At 43.8% G+C, this 17152-nt stretch overlaps 1 protein-coding gene across 1 annotated transcript in view; it reads left to right on the top strand.

The window, feature by feature from the left end:
• Positions 1-17152, top strand: part of RYR3 (ryanodine receptor 3) — a 361766-nt gene that overhangs the window by 336623 nt on the left and 7991 nt on the right. The window contains exons 90-98 of the mRNA XM_060002247.1: positions 1077-1135; positions 2316-2484; positions 3546-3632; positions 5139-5339; positions 8453-8583; positions 12386-12428; positions 12912-13039; positions 13475-13535; positions 13805-13951. Coding sequence (XP_059858230.1) covers positions 1077-1135; positions 2316-2484; positions 3546-3632; positions 5139-5339; positions 8453-8583; positions 12386-12428; positions 12912-13039; positions 13475-13535; positions 13805-13951 — 1026 coding nt within the window. The remainder of the gene's footprint in view (positions 1-1076; positions 1136-2315; positions 2485-3545; positions 3633-5138; positions 5340-8452; positions 8584-12385; positions 12429-12911; positions 13040-13474; positions 13536-13804; positions 13952-17152) is intronic.

Here is a 17152-nt window from a genome sequence, read left to right as displayed (position 1 = left end):
CAGTACAAGCATGAAGAACATTAGGAAGTCTATCAGGTGCTATGGAAATGTATAGGAGAGATGTCTCACCTGGGTTAGAGAGTCAGGGAGAGAAGTACCAGAATCATAAGCATTCTGACAGAATTTATTTATTGTTTTGCTCCCTGATGTCACCCAGGGCCTAGAACAGAGTTTGATACATAAAAGGGACTCATTCAAGGCCCGCTACATGCCAGGCTGTGTTCCTAGCATATGAGAATACATTGATTAACAAAAGAGACAACACTTTTGTTTCAAAGGAGCTTAATTTCTAGTGGAAGAAGACAACAACTAATTATCATTTTTGACATATGCTAAAATAAATGAACAAGGTCATGTGTTACAGAATGAATGTGGGCCCTACTGTAAGTAGGATACTCAAGGAGCATCTGCAAAGGTATCATCTGAACCAAGTCCTGAAGAATGGCAGGCCCACCAAAAGCCAGGGCAGTCATATTCCAGGCAAATGATATGGCATGTGCCAAGGTCCTGGTGCAGGGAAGGATTTGGAATGTCCCAGGAAAGGAACGAAGGTCTGAATGTTTGTGCTGGAAATGAGTCAAGTGATGCAAGGTGAAAATGGAGAGAAAGGCCATGATCATGTAGGCCTTATAGGCTTTGGTGTTAGGGAGCTTGAATTTTATTCTAAGTGCAATGGTCATCAATCAGAGGGATTGGGGTGATGGAAGAGAATTGAAGATACTGTCTGATGGACGCAGGTTCTGGATTGGACCTGTGTTCCATCTCTCCCCGACCCCGTGAAGCAGTAGGACCACTGCCACGGGGCACTGACAATGTCCTAGCAAAAGTTTTTTCTTTGGGTTGAATAATAACAGGGCGGTTATGTTTTCAAGCTTGAAGTCTTTGTCTTATCACTCTAGAGCAGCTTAATATATAGCAGGACATCTGTGTTCTGTGATCCTGAGAAAAGCAGAAGCATAAGGAGAGAAAGCCGTTGGGACTTCTGACCATGGAGAGCAAAATGGCCAGTGATACGGCTCATCACCATGAACTCGTTTATTTTGAGGAAAGTTTGACCGATTGTTATTTTTGTCTAGGCAGCAGAGACGAAAGCAGCTCATGAAGCCGAAGGGAAAGTGGAGTCTGAGAAGGCAGAGTAAGTTCTTGGTGGCATGGACTGTTCTAACTGCTGTGCTTAATCGTTCTTGATGGTAACCGCCATTTTGTTGTTATGGTAAATAGAAAGCTTGATTTCTATTAATATAAGAAACAGATATTGTGCAGGCCCTGGATATATTTCTTTTTTTTCGTTTTTATGGCTGAGTAATATTCCATTGTGTGTGTGTGTGTGTGTGTGTGTGTGTGTGTGTGTGTGTGTATCTCTTCTTTATCCATGCAGCTATTGATGGACACTTCAGTTGCTTCCATATCTTGGCCATTGTAAATAATGCTGCCGTGAACACTGGGGCGCATGTATCTTTTGGAATTACTGTTTTCGTTTTCTTTGGATGTATACCCAGGAGTGAAATTGCTGGATCATACAGGAGATCTATTTTTAGTTTTTTGAGGAACCTCCATACTGTTCTCCATAGTGGCTGCACCAATTTACATTCCCACCAACAGTGCACGAGGGTTTCCTTTTCTCCAGATCCTGGCCAGGACTGGTTATTTGTTGTCTTTTTGATGATAGCCATTCTGGCAGGCGTGAGGTTTTGTGGTTTTGTTTGCATTTCCCTGGTAATTAGTGATGGTGAGCATCTTTTCATGTGTGGATACATTTCTTTTTACCCCATCTATACAATAAACACAGTCTAATAATTTTGTTCCCTTTAGACTCCAAATAGTAGATCAGAGTTTCACCATCTGACCGAGCAAATTATCAAACACTCACACTTAGCAACTTCATATAATGTTGATGATGGTGATATCTAGTAATTACTGAATAACTGTGACATACCAGGCCTTTTGCTAAGCTCTTTTGTACAATATCTCATTTAATTCCTACGACAAACTCAGAAGAATAGGTACTATTGGTAATGCCCATGAAAGCCTAGAAAATAAAGGACAACATTTCTGAAGGGGAAAAAGGTTGGTAAGGCTAAGTTCAGAAGAACTTGTATATAACTGATGTACACCTGTGACTGTGGCTCATCAAAGCAGGCACCGCTCCTAAATACAAAGTTGACATCCAAGCACTATGGGTAATAAAGCCCTGAGGTCCCCACCCTCAAGGAATAATACATCTCCCACCCCCAGCCAAGATTTCTCTTTAGCTTCCCTGCCAGGGCCAGGCCTCCCCCTCCCCTCCGTGATGAGTGGGCTTCTCATTCCTGCAGCACGGAAGATGGGGAGAAAGAGGACACAGCCAAAGAAGAGCAGGCCGAGGCCGGGTGGGCAGATGCGACCAAAAGGAAGAAGCGATGGTGTGGCCAGAAAATTGAGAAGCCTGAAGCCTTCATGGCCAGTTTCTTTAAAGGGCTGGAAATCTATCAGACCAAGCTGCTGGTGAGTGCTCTGGCCCTGGCCCCGCTCGGGTGCAGGCGCTGGCCCGGGCGGACCTCGGAGAAGCGGCCACTGACTTTGTTTCACGTTTGGTTAGTTGTTCTTCCTCGTCTTTCTCATTCCTCTTCCTTCCCTCTTCTCGATTAGCTGTCTGTCCCTTCTGTGTTGGAGGGAAAGGAAAAGGGAAACGGCAGGTGCTGCAGCCCCTCTACCCCGCCCTCTCTCTAGAAGAGCTGCTCCTTTACGTGTGCTAGGTGGGGCCTTGGCCCATCCTGGTCCAAAACTTCAGAAGTAGTGCGATCATTCAGATGCAGAAAGAACATTCCTGTGTTGTGTCAGGTTCTCACGCTAGTCCTCAAAAGCTTTGTTACTCCACACACCCTCAGCCCAGCTTGTAATATCCTTTCTCTGGCAAATTGCCCACTGAGGCACAGTTGCTGAAAGCCAGGACTACACCTCCCAGCACCATTGGTGGGAGCCCCCCTCCACGGAGAGGGTGAGAGCTTCCCCAAGCAGCTACCATTCCAGGCCTCAAGTGTCGATTTTTCCCGGGAAGATGGCAGTGGGTATGGGAATGGTTCCCCCTAAAAGGGGAGAGGCAGAAGCGCTGGGTCTGTGACTTACAAAGAGACAGAGACTCTCAGCCTCAGTCTGGCTGCAGCCAGGGTGGGAGCTTCAGGGGTCTTCGGTGGGCCTAGATCACTCATAATTTCCAAATGGGCCGCTTACTTGCTGTGTGGAGGGTACACGCACACGCGCGCACACGTACCTTCATAACAGCATGAGTCCTGTGCTGGCGGCGTGTTTAGGCATTTGCTTCCCTGAGGTTTAAACCAGAGCAGGGTTCCCTTGAGCATCATTCTAAGCAATTTTTTAAAAAATCATCCATTTTGGTCCCCCCAAATAAGTTGTAAGAGGGCCAGGACAGTCCTAGATGAGTGGTTACCAAAGAGTAGGAGTCGTCCTGTGTAAACTTCTAATCAGAGAAGATCATCTGTGTGAAAGAGGGAAGGTCCTTCTCCCTGCCAGAGCTCTTCTACTTCTGCCTGTCCTTTTCTTTTCAGCACTACCTGGCCAGGAATTTCTACAACCTGAGGCTCCTTGCTCTGTTTGTAGCCTTCGCTATCAACTTCATCCTGCTCTTTTACAAGGTGATACTTCATTCAGGGGGTATTTGGTGAATAGATTATATACTTTTTAAAAAGTAATAGAGGTTATGCTCTTAATTCAAGCAAAAACTTTAAGGAAATTTCTAAGACACTGGCTCCTAAAAAAAGGACACTGTCTTTAGCAGTGGGGAGAACAGAGAGACGGGTTGTAAGGGAAGCCAGTTAGGGCACCATTTCAATCATTCAGGCTTGTTTTAGTTACTACTTAATTCTTCAGACATTTGTTGGGTGTCTACAATGGGCTAGACCCTATATTAGGAGCTGTAAGGTATTTCAAACTGAATGATAAATACAGTTCTTTCCCTGAGGAATAAGGTAACAAAGAACCATGATAGTTGGCACGTGTGTTAGAATTATTATGAAGGAAGAATTAATAGGAGTTGGTTTCTGGATGTGGAAGACAGGGACTCATCAAGATAAATGAAGATTTTGAATGTTGGTAAGTGGGTCCTGTACACTGTAGATGCATAATAAATGTTAGTAGAATGAACTAATGAATGCTGTAGGTCCTGGATTCTTTTTTGGCATCGTCTTTAACTGGCTATTCTGTCTCTTGTCTCTCTCCCTTCCTATTGAAAACCACAAATCTAATTTTTATAAAACATGCTCTTATCCACATCAATAGTGCACTTGATAAACTAATGGCTTGCTGTTGCCCATAGCAGAAAAATGGAAGTCTGTAGAGGGGTATGGCGAAGGCTAGCTTTAAACACAGGGAGAGGTTGAGGTGACTCAGCCATGCATGTGGAGACAGCCAGCAAGCAGCTGGACATGCACGGTAACAGCCTCAAAGGCGCCAATTTGGGAGTCACTGTGTAAGGATGGCAGTGAAGCCACGGGTGTTAATGGCATCTAAGAAAGAAGGGAAATGTCTGCACTTGTGCATATACGAGTTTGTCCTAGCCTCCTCCCAGGCTGTAGCATTTTTTTTTTAATTTATTTGTTTTATTTATTTATTTTTGGCTGTGTCGGGTCTTCGTTGCTGCGCGCGGGCTTTCTCTAGTTGCGGCGAGCGGGGGCTACTCTTTGTTGCAGTGCGCGGGCTTCTCATTGCGGTGGCTTCTCTTGTTGCGGAGCACAGGCTCTAGGCGCGCGGGCTTCAGTAGTTGTGGCACACGGGCTCAGTAGTTGTGGCGCACGGGCTTAGTTGCTTAACCACTGCGCCACTGGGGAAGCCCCAGCCCGTAGCATTTCAAAGATTACCTCCTGCAGCTGAAGGATTGTAGCACATGTAGTAACACTTTCCTAACTTTTCAATTTTTGGCTTGTTTTCAAGAGAGAGGTTTTGTCTCTTAAAACTTTTGTTTGCAGTTATTAGAGATCCTGGAGATTCCCAGGAACGAGGTACCTAAAAACCTCATTCCCTCATCGAGTAATACGGAATCACTACTATTTGCACAGCAAATGCCAGCAGTATAAAATACGTGGGGAGAGCCCAGTGGCGGAGGTCTTTCCGGTGTTTCTAAGAGAGTGTGTGTTCTGGGCCAGGTCACCGAGGAACCTTTAGAAGAAGAGACAGAAGACACTGCAAACCTGTGGAATTCCTTTAATGATGAGGAAGAGGAAGAAGCAGTGGTATTCTTTGTCCTGCAGGAGAGCACTGGATATATGGCCCCAACATTGCGAGCCCTGGCCGTTATCCACACCATCATTTCTTTAGTCTGCGTGGTGGGCTATTACTGCCTGAAGGTAAGTTGCCAGCCACTCTGAATGTAATCAGACTCCTTGGGGAAGAAGCATCATTTTTGAACCCAGCCAGCCCTTTGTTCTCTAAGACTTTAGACTAATAGCCTAAGGTTGGTGAAGCCACAGCCTGGGCACCACCCAGGAGCGGGTTAAAACTGCAGACTCTTGCCCCCTACCCAAGGCTTTTAAATCAGAATCTGCAGTGAACATGATCCGCAGGTGACCTGTATTCACACTCTGGCTTGAGAAGCCTTGGTCCAGGAATCTCACTTCAGCCACCCCTCGTGACATTTCACAGAATCCAAATCGTCGGGCTAAGTCACGCATGGAGCTGGTAATGAGGGGCTCTTCTCACCTTTGAATTTATGTTGAAATTTTTATAAAAATGCTTTTCACCTTTCAGAAATGATTAGGTCTTAGCTATTTGAGATGAGTTACTGTTTCCGTTGTCCTATTGCTGCATAACAAATCACCCCCCAGAATTCAATGGCTTAAAATGATAACCATTTTCTCTCTGATTCTGTGTCTGCCTGGGCACATTAGAGCGGTTCCTCTGCTCCCTGTACAAGTGGTCACATCAGCAACCAGCTGGGAGCTCAGATGGGCTACTGTCCAAGACGGCCCATGCACGTTGGCAAGGGAACAGCTGGAGGGCTGGGCTCCGTTGGGGTAGCTGGGCCTCTCTCCCCCTCCTTGTAGACTCAGGGCATCTCCCTTTCCACGTGGTCTCTTCACATGCTCTCTCCAGCTGGGTAGCCGGACTTCCTGCACATGATGGCTTGGGTGTCCAAAAAAGAGCACAAATGGAAGCTGCTAGACCTTCTTAAGGCTTAGGCCCAGAACTGGCAAGGTGCCATTTCTACCACATTCTGTGGATTCGGGCAGGTCACAGGGCCAGCCAAGATTCAGTGTTGCACAGAGGGTGAAGGGGGCTACACAAGGGCATGAATAGCAGGAGATGTGGTTCTCTGGGACCATCTTCAGACACTGCTATAGTTTTGTCAATCTTCAGTCATTCTGTTTTAGGTGTTCCAAGTCCAGTTCTGTTTCTACTACATACACCACAATTGTTTTTTCTCATTACATTTTTTCTTACTTCTCTTAAGTAGGAAGTTTCCTTGGCCCTATACCAAGCCACCTTTTCCCTGAGAAGAGTCCAGGAAGTCTTTTTCCTATCCTTGTGGCTCTCACTTCCCCCAGTGGACTGCAGTATCACTTAGGAAGTCCAGCTGCTCTACTGGAGAGACCATGTGTCCTAAACTGCCCTGAGGCCTCCACTGTAACAATGAAAGAATGGATTCTGGAGCCTGGCCTCCGGGGTTGGACCCACAGCTCTGCCACTTAACCTCGCCATTCCTCTGTTTCCTCATCTGCAAAAAAAATGACTATGATAATAATAACACCAACCGTTAAAGTTGCTAAAGGGAGGATTTAAATGAATTAACATGTGTAAAATACTCAGGGCCAGACGTAGTAAACATTAGAGCATGTTCGCTACTATTCCTTAGCTCACCATCTAGAGCTCAGCTTGTCGGCTAGGGTACAGGTAACCTAGAGAAAACAAAAATAAACACTAGCTAGGGAATAAAAATGTGGAAGTTGTACTTACGAGGGAATACAAATTCCTAAAAGATTGACGGAGAATGCTTCAAATCCCAGTGATCAGTACTGATCTAAAACTTGATATTATTATTGTAATTCAGAGTCACCGTGACACACAGCAGACGCTAGTCAGGGTGGCTTTCCCTGCTTCCCCTCCCACACGATCCACGAACCAACACCAGGCACTGATTCTGCAGTGTGCAGTGTCCATTAGTAGCCTTTGCCACCTTCCTGTCACGATTCTTTTATTTTCTCGGTGTTGTTGCCTTGTTTAAAAAAAAGGGTAAGCAGGAACTATATTCAATATCCTGTGATAAACCATAATGGAAACGAATATGAAAAAGAAGGTATATGTATGTATAACTGAGTCACTTTGCTATACACCAGAAACTAACACAACATTGTAAATCAACTATACTTCCGTGAAATAAATTTTAAAAATAAAAAATTAAGGGAGGAAGAAAAAGGGTAAGCAGTAACTCTTTACGAACCATTATCTAAATTTTGCCTTTTTGTCTTGGAAATAAAGGAGCAGCGTGGGTTGTACGGATATCATGAGATTTGAGAGGGAGTTATTAGAAGAAACAGTTTGGAGACCAAGGTCTCAGGGATGTTGCCAAGTAACCAGTAGCTTCCCAGGTGGATGAGAAGCCCTAGCTCTGAGTTAAGCTTTTCTGGCTAGTGGAGCTCTGGCTTTTCTGCCTTCTCATTTCCTGGGATTCCAGTCGTATCCTCTGACCTTGCTCATTCTGTCCCTTATGTGAAGTGTGTGCGTGTCTGGCGATGGCTGGAGCAAGTGGATTATCTTCCCAGCATTTTCTGTGTATGTACTGTTTTTGTGATAGGTCTTTAGAACCATGCCACCATGTGTAGGCTAGAAGCAGTCATAACTATAAGAGAATGGGAAACGATGGTAGGGAACAAATAAGTGTGCCAGGCAGGAGCTCTTCTCGGAAGGAATGTCAGGAGGAAAATTTCAATAGCGAAAGCCTATGCACAGAGCCCAGTGAATCCTCTCATTGTAACCATTAAGCCATATTTCATTAATCAGAATTCAGAGACATGAGATGAATATGACCCTAGCCATTGAAGGGGGTTGGAACTCTTCATCGTATTTCTGCAGCTGTCCAATATATTCTAGAATAGTTTATTATGCTTTCTAAGTCTTGGTTTACCTCCAGCCTAAGTGTTTTAGGAGACCTAAGTCACTCGGCCCTGTGATTCATCTAAATATGGTCTTCTCACCAGGACGGGTCAAGAAGTCCACAGTTTGTAATACTATCAGCTCTTTAAAGGATGACCCAAATCATATCAGCTTTGGAGAGGGAGGTGTGTGAGCCAGAGGACTGAGAAGTGATTTCTTTGGCTTTGGACCCACAACGAGGCACCCTAAGAATCCCACTACAAAGAGTTTGCTGCCCTGAAGTTGGAAGGCCAATTTGTGAGATACGCGTGGGAGAGGATGCTTTCGTTAGAAAGCGTTCTCTGAGTAACCGGTGTCTTCCCACTCCTAGGTTCCTTTGGTGGTATTCAAAAGAGAAAAAGAGATCGCCAGGAAGCTGGAGTTTGATGGCCTGTATATCACCGAACAGCCTTCTGAAGATGACATCAAGGGGCAATGGGATCGCTTGGTAATCAACACACCGTAAGTGTCCCCCCCACCCCAAAAAGAAAACGGAGTTTCTGTTGTAAATAGGATAATACCTTCTTCAGCAGCCCTGGAGACTGATTAATATAAGCCTTCCTTTGGTTTCTGGGACTTGTTTTCTCCCCTGCCTTTTCACAAAGCAGCCTGTCGTGCCTCCAACAGTTATATGTGTCCCTATGCATTTAATGGGGGACAGAGGATATCATCGGAAAGTGCTGAGCATTTTTAATTAAGACCAGATGGTCCAGCACAATACTACTTAATCTAGTTTTCCATGTTCGAGTCGTACAGTGTTTCCCTGGCCCGGGGTTTCAGTGATCAAACTGATCAGCTTCTCCAGAGTCCCCAGATGGCACAGCAGCCCTGTGACAGCACCGTCTCTGAAGTCTTCTCCCTAAACAAATAGCCTGGTTGGTACTAGAACGCCTCCCAATATAATTTGATAGGCAGTTCCACGGGCAGTTAAAATAGGCCCATCTGGGTGGGGATGTTAGGACCCGTGGGGTGAAGCCTGCCTTCCTGGTAGGCACGTGTACAAGTGCTAACGTGGTGGAGACAAGCATTGATTCTAGAGGCAAAGAGGTAGAATACTGAGTCAGCTTGATAACGTAGACACCCGTGACCTAGGGCGAGGGAATCAGGTTTTATAAACCTCAGTTTCCTCTTCATTAATAGAGGGATGAGAATACCACCGCCTGCAGTCCTGGGAGGCCTCGTGAATGGACTGTCACGTGCTTGGTACAGTGCCTGGCGCATGGCTGTGCGTTATTCCCTTCCCCTGTTACAGAAAAATGGCCATCACCAATAAGTCGGACAGAGAAAGGCAAACACCGTGTGATATCACTTATCTGTGGAATCTAAAAACACAACACAGAGAATGTAACAAAAAAGCAGCAGACTCACTGATACAGAGAACCAGTGGTTGCCAGCGGGGAGAGGGAAGGGAGAAGGGGCGATATAGGGGCGGGGATTAAGAGGCATAAACGATTAGGTATAAAATAAGCCACAAGGATATATTGTACAACACAGGGATTATGGCCAAATGATTAAGATTGTACATTTTAAGTTATGTATATTTTACCACAATAAAAATTTAGGAAAATAACGACCGTCACCGTGAGCAAAGGTGATGCTCTAACGCCGGTGTATTCACAACAGGGAAATGAGAGTTGCAAGATGCATTAATGGGATGAAAGGAAAGTCAAGAAATAGGGCTGAATATGTGAACAGAGATGACTGTTGAGTCTCTCGGCTGTGCCAATAAAATATGCACATCTAGAAACGACAACCCTGGCCCCTGCAGGAGAACATTCTACTCTTCAGAGGTGGCCAGGCAGATGGAGAGAGGCAGCTCCACACAGGCACCGCCGAGCTTTTCTTAATGGTCCCGAGAAAGGGAAGACTCCTCTCCTAGGGAAAAATAGGTGTGAGCAGGCAAATCAAAAGCGTGTTCAGGCCTGCAGGTCACTGCCAATCTCCTCACTTTTAAGGAAGAATAAGGGAAACTACTAAGACTTATTTCTGACCCTTTGTTATTATAGTATAGAAAGTTTGAATATCAAATAATCTCATTCCTTGGTAAGCTTTCTGTAATTATCAGTGACGCTTGTGTCTGCGGCACAAGATGATATAGCCTAAAAGTCCCAGGAAGAACGCAGTTCACTTTCTAGAAGTTTATCCTAAGGAGGTAATGAGACAAGAACACTAAACTGTTTTAACAAGGACAGTTGCTGACATTTATTTGAAGTGGCTGAAATGCCCGTGAGTAGGGAAACGCGTGTATAAGAAAAACAGCTGATTTAAAACATTTAGATCAATGAACTTCCGTTATTCCTTCACGATAATGGCATCATTGTACATGTAGTGCTTTGTAACCTGCTCTTTTTTGAGTTAACTATATGTCATGGAGAGCTTTCATTTTAATTTTATTTTTGTATTGTTACGAAGAAAACATAAAAACGTATATTTTAAAGTACAGTGATAAAATGAACTACAAAGCTTTAAAACTGGAACATCGCTGAAAACTTTGAGGTCCCAGACGTTATCCTCTCTGGCCCGGATCCTCCCCGGACCCGAGCTAACCACCCTCCTGACTTCAGTGCTATCCATTCTTTTGCCTTAGTTTATAGTGTTACCACTTAGGTATGTGTCCCTAGATACATGGTTTCATCTTAACTAGTTTTGAGCTTCATATCCATGGAGTTATACTATATGCATTGTACTGTCGTTTGAATCTTCTGTTCAGCACCCTCTTCAAGAACTCATCAGTTGAATACGTTGATATGTGTGGCCCGAGTTGGTCATTTTCAAAACTGTAGCATTTTCCATTAGGAGTATATTATTGTGCATTTATCCATTTTCCTGACCGTGGCTATTTCAACTGTTTCCCACTAGTGTCTGTTGGAAACAGTGCTGTAAGGAGTATTTTTATACCTGGTGCACAAATAAAAGAGTTTCTCTGGAGTAGGTAGCAGGAGACGAACTTGCTGAATAGTAGGATATGCAAATGTTTGCTCCCATTTACATTAAACCAGCACCCTGTGAGCATTCCTGCTTCTCTGCCTCCTTGTCAGCACTTGTTATCCTCAGATAACTTTGCTCATCTGGTAGGTGTGTAATAGCATCTCATTGTGCATTCTGCTGGTTTCCAAGAGGTGAGCAGCTTATGTTGTTTTTCTTGACCCTTCATATATAGATCTGTCACTTATTTATGCATTTCCCTTCTGAAGGTTCTTGGCCTACCCCACACTTAAAGGAATATTACCAAGTGGAATTATGGCTTCGACCTTGAAGGAGCTTACATACCTGGTCAGGAGCCAAGAATATTCAGATCAAAGTGAGATCACATCTGTGAAAGGGTCTTGACCAGAGCCTTTAGTCACTGGCCCTGCAGGATCACTTGTGGAATTTTCCACTTTTTGGATTCTAAATACCATTCATGAAAAAGATCAAGTAGCAGAATAATGGACAAAGAAGGAGGTCAAAATAATTACTTCCATCCCCCGTAGGTAAAATCTATTAGCAGTTTGCTTTGTTTTTAAGTGGCATTTGGATGTTTAAGACCAAGACTGCTGGGGACTTCGCTGGCGGTCCAGTGGTTATTGACTTCGCCTTCCAGTACAGGGGGTGCGTGTGCGATCCCTGGTCGGGGGAACTAAGATCCCACACGCCTCGAGGCCAGAAAAGCAAAACAGGAGCCATGTTGTAACAAATTCAATAAAGCTTTAAAAATGGTCCACATCCCAAAACAATCTTAAAAAAAAAAGCACACCCCACAGGAGTTATGCAGGAATGGAGAACAGAGCAGAAGAGCGCTCCATTAAGAAAACCCCCACGTAAATTAACTCACGGTGATTTCCAGACTGGAAACTTCATAGTTAGGGACCTTGTCTACACCTCCCACCACCGTGTCCCCAGCACCTACCCCAGTTACTGCCATAAAGTGGGCACTCAGTGAAGGAAGGTTGAATGCATGTGTTTCCTGCAGGGTTTGGTTTCTAGTTACACTGAGCTCAAGACACATATCCCTGCCTCTAGCTAGTCTGTCATCACGATTCCTGGCTCTTAACCATAATTTTGAAGTAGAAAATGCAAAGGAGCTTTCCAAGTGTTTCAGAACTCACCGCAAAGCAGTGAAACCAGAAATCAGACCTGCGGTGACTCTGAACTTCAATCAAGTCTTGAATTCTTCAATGAGCAGGACAAAACCCCAAAAGATCACAGGTCCAGACAAACTGCAAAGTTTCTTGATGTGCTTGCCTTGATGTTAAGAATCTCCCTGTTTCGTTTTCTTCTTCAGATCTTTTCCTAATAACTACTGGGACAAGTTTGTAAAGAGAAAGGTATGCCTTGTTGGGGGGCGGGGCAGGGGGAGTAAATTCCATGACCTCCAAAGAAATGTAAATTGTTTTTTTAAATTCTCCATATACGAACATGAATAAATGTAATGGTGCTTTTATGATGGCATCTCGAGAAGAGTAAGCCACAGAAGGGGTTTTATATGAACGCATGTAGGTTTGGGGCTTAGTTCCTATACTCATCTGCCTTAATCAGCTTAACAAAATCACTGTTTTCTACATACTAGGTTTTTTCTCTCCTGCTAAATGATAGCTAGAAAAGCAGTTTTCACTTAATTGTCTGTATCACTTCTGTTTTCTCTGGAGGTTATTTTTTTCTCTTTATTTTCCTTTTGCATTTTGACTCATGTCTTTATCAACCCCTTGGAAGAGCCCAGAGCATAACACAGCTCTGACGGCACTGGGGCTGGAGAAAACATTGGTGGTGCTGCACGGCCTGAGCTCACCCTGTCCTCCTCTCTGCTTTAGGTGATCAACAAGTATGGAGATCTCTACGGAGCAGAACGCATTGCTGAACTCCTGGGGTTGGACAAAAATGCCCTCGACTTTAGCCCAGTAGAAGAGACCAAAGCAGAGGCAGCCTCCCTGGTGTCATGGTACAGAGCTTAGGAGTTAAATCCCAAAGTCTGGCTGACTAGACCCTTTATCTTTCCAGTCCTCTTCCCTGTGCTACAGGGAAAGCTCACAGTCATGTCTTCGCTGTCTTAGACTCTGGTCTCGCCTAAGTGTTTCTTCTAGGTTCTAAAATATGGGGGGGGGGGGGGGGCGGTGGAGAGCACTGCTTTAAAAAAAATTGAAAGACTTATCAGCCTTTATGCCTGATAGAGCTGAAAGAGAAAGACTAATTAAAATTTCAGGGTGTGTGATTCAGCCACTCTCATTCTCATGGTGAACACATACAACTTGATAAACCTCAGAGCTGTATTTAGGTTATTAAACCCAAGAGAGAAAAAAATTCATTTTTTCCCCTTATTAAACACTTAACTAAATCTTGACATTTTTAAGTTTTGAAATGATTTGTTCCCCTTTAGGCTAAGTTCCATCGACATGAAGTACCATATCTGGAAGCTGGGAGTTGTTTTTACTGACAATGTAAGTATGGCATCTGGGAAAGCAAAATTCTGTGCCCCAAGTCCAGGGATGTCATTAGATGCCACAAAGAAACAAGCTATGGAGGCAGCTCAGGAAGATGCAGGGAGTGCTGGGCGAAGACAGAGGGCCCTAGGGTGCTGGGGGGACACTCCTCTCTTGTGCAGTAGTATGAGGCAGATGGGGCTTGACTTGGCAATTCTTGGGCCAGCTCAAAGCACCTCAGTCCCCTGAATGCCTGAAAAGCTGCTCAATTTCTTCCATTTCCACAGTCCTTTCTCTACCTCGCCTGGTACACGACCATGTCAGTCCTGGGCCACTACAACAACTTCTTCTTCGCTGCTCATCTGCTGGATATCGCGATGGGCTTCAAGACTCTGAGGACTATTCTGTCATCTGTCACTCACAATGGCAAACAGGTATGGGGTTTATACTGCTGCAGAACAGGAGGGACCTAGATATGGTTAGGAAAGAACATAACCAGTGGGCTTCCCTGGTGGCGCAGTCGTTGAGAACCCTCCTGCCAACTCAGGGGACACAGGTTCGAGCCCTGGCCAGGGAGGATCCCACATGCCGCGGAGCAGCTAAGCCCGTGTGCCACAACTACTGAGCCTCAGCTCTGGAGCCCACGAGCCACAGCTGCTGGGTCCACGTGCCACAACTCCCGAGGCCCACGCACCTAGAGCCCGTGCTCTGCAACAAGAGAAGCCACCGCAATGAGAAGCCCATGCATCGCAACCAAAAGTAGCCCCCGCTTGCATCAGCTAGAGAAGGCTCGCGTGCAGCCACGAAGACCCAACGCAGCCAAAATAAAAAAAAGACCAATGACTTAGATATATATAGATCTATACATATACACACATATATACAGCTATATGTGTACATAGGTAGACATATAGAGCTATATATGTTATATACATGTATGTGTGCAATTTCTATATATACCTATCTAGTCATTGCTCTACATCCAGTCTCATCAATATCTAGTCTGTCTTCTACAGAATTGTCAGGGTCAATCCCTCGATTAAAGTCCTCTAATGGCTCCTCCTGTGAACAAATTCAAACTCCCTAGCATTTTATTCCTCATTAAGTGCAAATCCACGAATGAGACATGTTCCCTCACATCTCTAAATCTCTACAGGAGAAGGGAGAAAAGGAAGGAGTTAATATGTACCCAGCTTGGTACAGCCATTAGGGGAGACAGTATGGCAGTTCCTCAAAAAATTAAGTACAGAACTGCCACATGATCCAGCAGTTGCACTTCTGGGTATATATATCTGAAGGAGACGAAATCAGTATCTCAGAGAGATATCTATATTCCCATGTTCATAGCAGCATTATTCCCAATAGCCAAGATATGGAAACAACCTGTGTCCATCAGTGGATGAATGGATAAACAAAATTTGTTATGAACATACAGTAGAATATCATTCAACCATTTACAAAGAGGAAATTCTGCCTTTTGCAACAATATAGATGAGCCTAGAGGGCATTATGCTAAGAGAAATAAGCCAGACACAGAAAGATAAATACTGTATGGTGTCACTTATATGGGGAATCATAAAAAGGGCAAACTTCTAGAACCAGAGAGTAGAGCAGTAGTTACCAGGAGCTGGGTGTGTTGGGGGAAATGGGGAGCATTGGTCAAAGAGTACAAACTTTCAGTTATTAAATAAATTAGTTCCAGGGATCTAATGTAAAGCATGGTGGTTATAGTTAAAAATGCTGTATTGTATGCTTGAAATTTGCTAAGAGAGTAGATCTTAAGTGTTCTCAGCAAACACACACACACACACACACACACACACACACACACACACACACACGGTAACTGTGTGAGGTGATGGGTATGTTAATTAACTTGATAATGTATGCATATATTAAATCATCACATTGTACACCTTAAAAAATAAAAATTCCAACCAGAAAAAAGGTCAGATTAACCTTTAATTGTTCTAAAATGAAAGGGTGCCAGATCATCAGGTATTACGATGGTTTATTTCTTCTAGGCTTCTGGTAGTGGCGCCGGTTTCTCAGTTGACACTAAAAAGAAGGGAGGAAAGCTAGAGATAGAAATTTGCTGCCACATACAAGAAGCTGAAGTTTGGGGAGGTAATAACAGAACCTGTGATATAGATGTTTGCTTAGAGAGTGGTAAATACTTCCTTATAGGTTCCTGGGAGAAAGGGCATTGTGTATTATTTTTCCATGTGTGTCTTGGGAAGTTTTATCCTATAAAGGTGGCATTTCCCAAAACGGGATTTATGGAATGCCAGTTCTACAATTTGTTCTTTTAGAATTCTTTTCTTCCCCTTTACTCAAATATAGAAAGTTCAGATTTTATTGATTTGGTTTAACGGCGTTATACAAAACTGTACCTTAAATGAAAAGTTTAAACAATGAATTTCTTTTAATTAAAAAACAATTTTTATTGGAGTATAGTTGATTTACAATGTTGTGTTAGTTTCAGGTGTACAGCAAATTGAATCAGTTATACATATATCCACTCTTTTTTTAGATTCTTTTCCCATTTAGGCCTTTAGAGAGTATTGAGTAGAGTTCCCTGTGCCATACAGTAAGTTCTTATTAGTTATCTGTTTTATATATAGGAGTGTATATATGTCAATCCCAATATCCCAATTTATCCCTCACCCCCTTATCCCTTGGTTAGCATAAGTTTGTTTTCTACATCTGTGACTCTACTTCTGTTTTGTAAATAAGTTCATTTGTACCCATTGTTTTAGATTCCACATACGAGCAATATCATACGATATTCGTCTTTCTGTGTCTGACTTACTTCACTTAGTATGACAGTCTCTAGGTCCATCCATGTTGCTGCAAATGGCATTATTTTGTTCTTTTTTATGGCCGAGTAACATTCCATTGTATATATATGTACCACATCTTCTTTACCCATTCCTCTGTTGATGGACATTTAGGTTGCTTCCATGTCCTTGCTATTGTAAATAGTGCTGCATATTGGGGTGCATGTATCTTTTTGAATTATGGTTTTCTCAGGGTATGTACCTAGGAGTGGGATTGCTGGGTCATATGGTAATTCTGTTTTTAGTTTTTTAAGGAACCTCCATACTGTTCTTCATAGTGGCTCTATCAATTTACAGTCCCACCAACAGTGTAGGAGGGTTCCCTTGTCTCCACGCCCTCTCCAACATTTATTAAACAATGAATGTCTTATATGGGCTTGCCAACTAAACTCTGGCAAGATTGTTAAAAAAAAATGTGCCCAGTTTGTGCCATATGCCGGGTATTGCAATACGCTCACAACCACCCTATAAGGTAAGTGTTACACTCACTTGAGACAGAAGAGCACTGAGGCTCAGAGAGGCTAAGTATTTCACCCAAGAGCACACAGCTGCTAAGTGGCAGAACTTAGATTCCAGCCCATTTGTTCCTTGGTGCAAAGCCCACATTCTTTCTCTTTTTTGAAACCGGCTGCTTTCCGTGAGGTCTGCTATCCAAGGTTCAAATCACTAAGTTCATTGTTCAAGAAGCTGCTGAATATGTCTGTTCTGGTACTTATCATGCCCACTCCCTTTTGTGTAGCAGCTTGAGGGCAAAGAAAGATTTTATGTTGTTGATCTTCACAGCTCCAGCCCAGC

This window comes from Delphinus delphis, chromosome 2, assembly GCF_949987515.2.
Source record: "Delphinus delphis chromosome 2, mDelDel1.2, whole genome shotgun sequence".
Classification (NCBI taxonomy): domain Eukaryota; kingdom Metazoa; phylum Chordata; class Mammalia; order Artiodactyla; family Delphinidae; genus Delphinus; species Delphinus delphis.
Note: the sequence above shows the minus strand (reverse complement) of the source record. Positions and strands in the feature narration are given on the sequence as shown.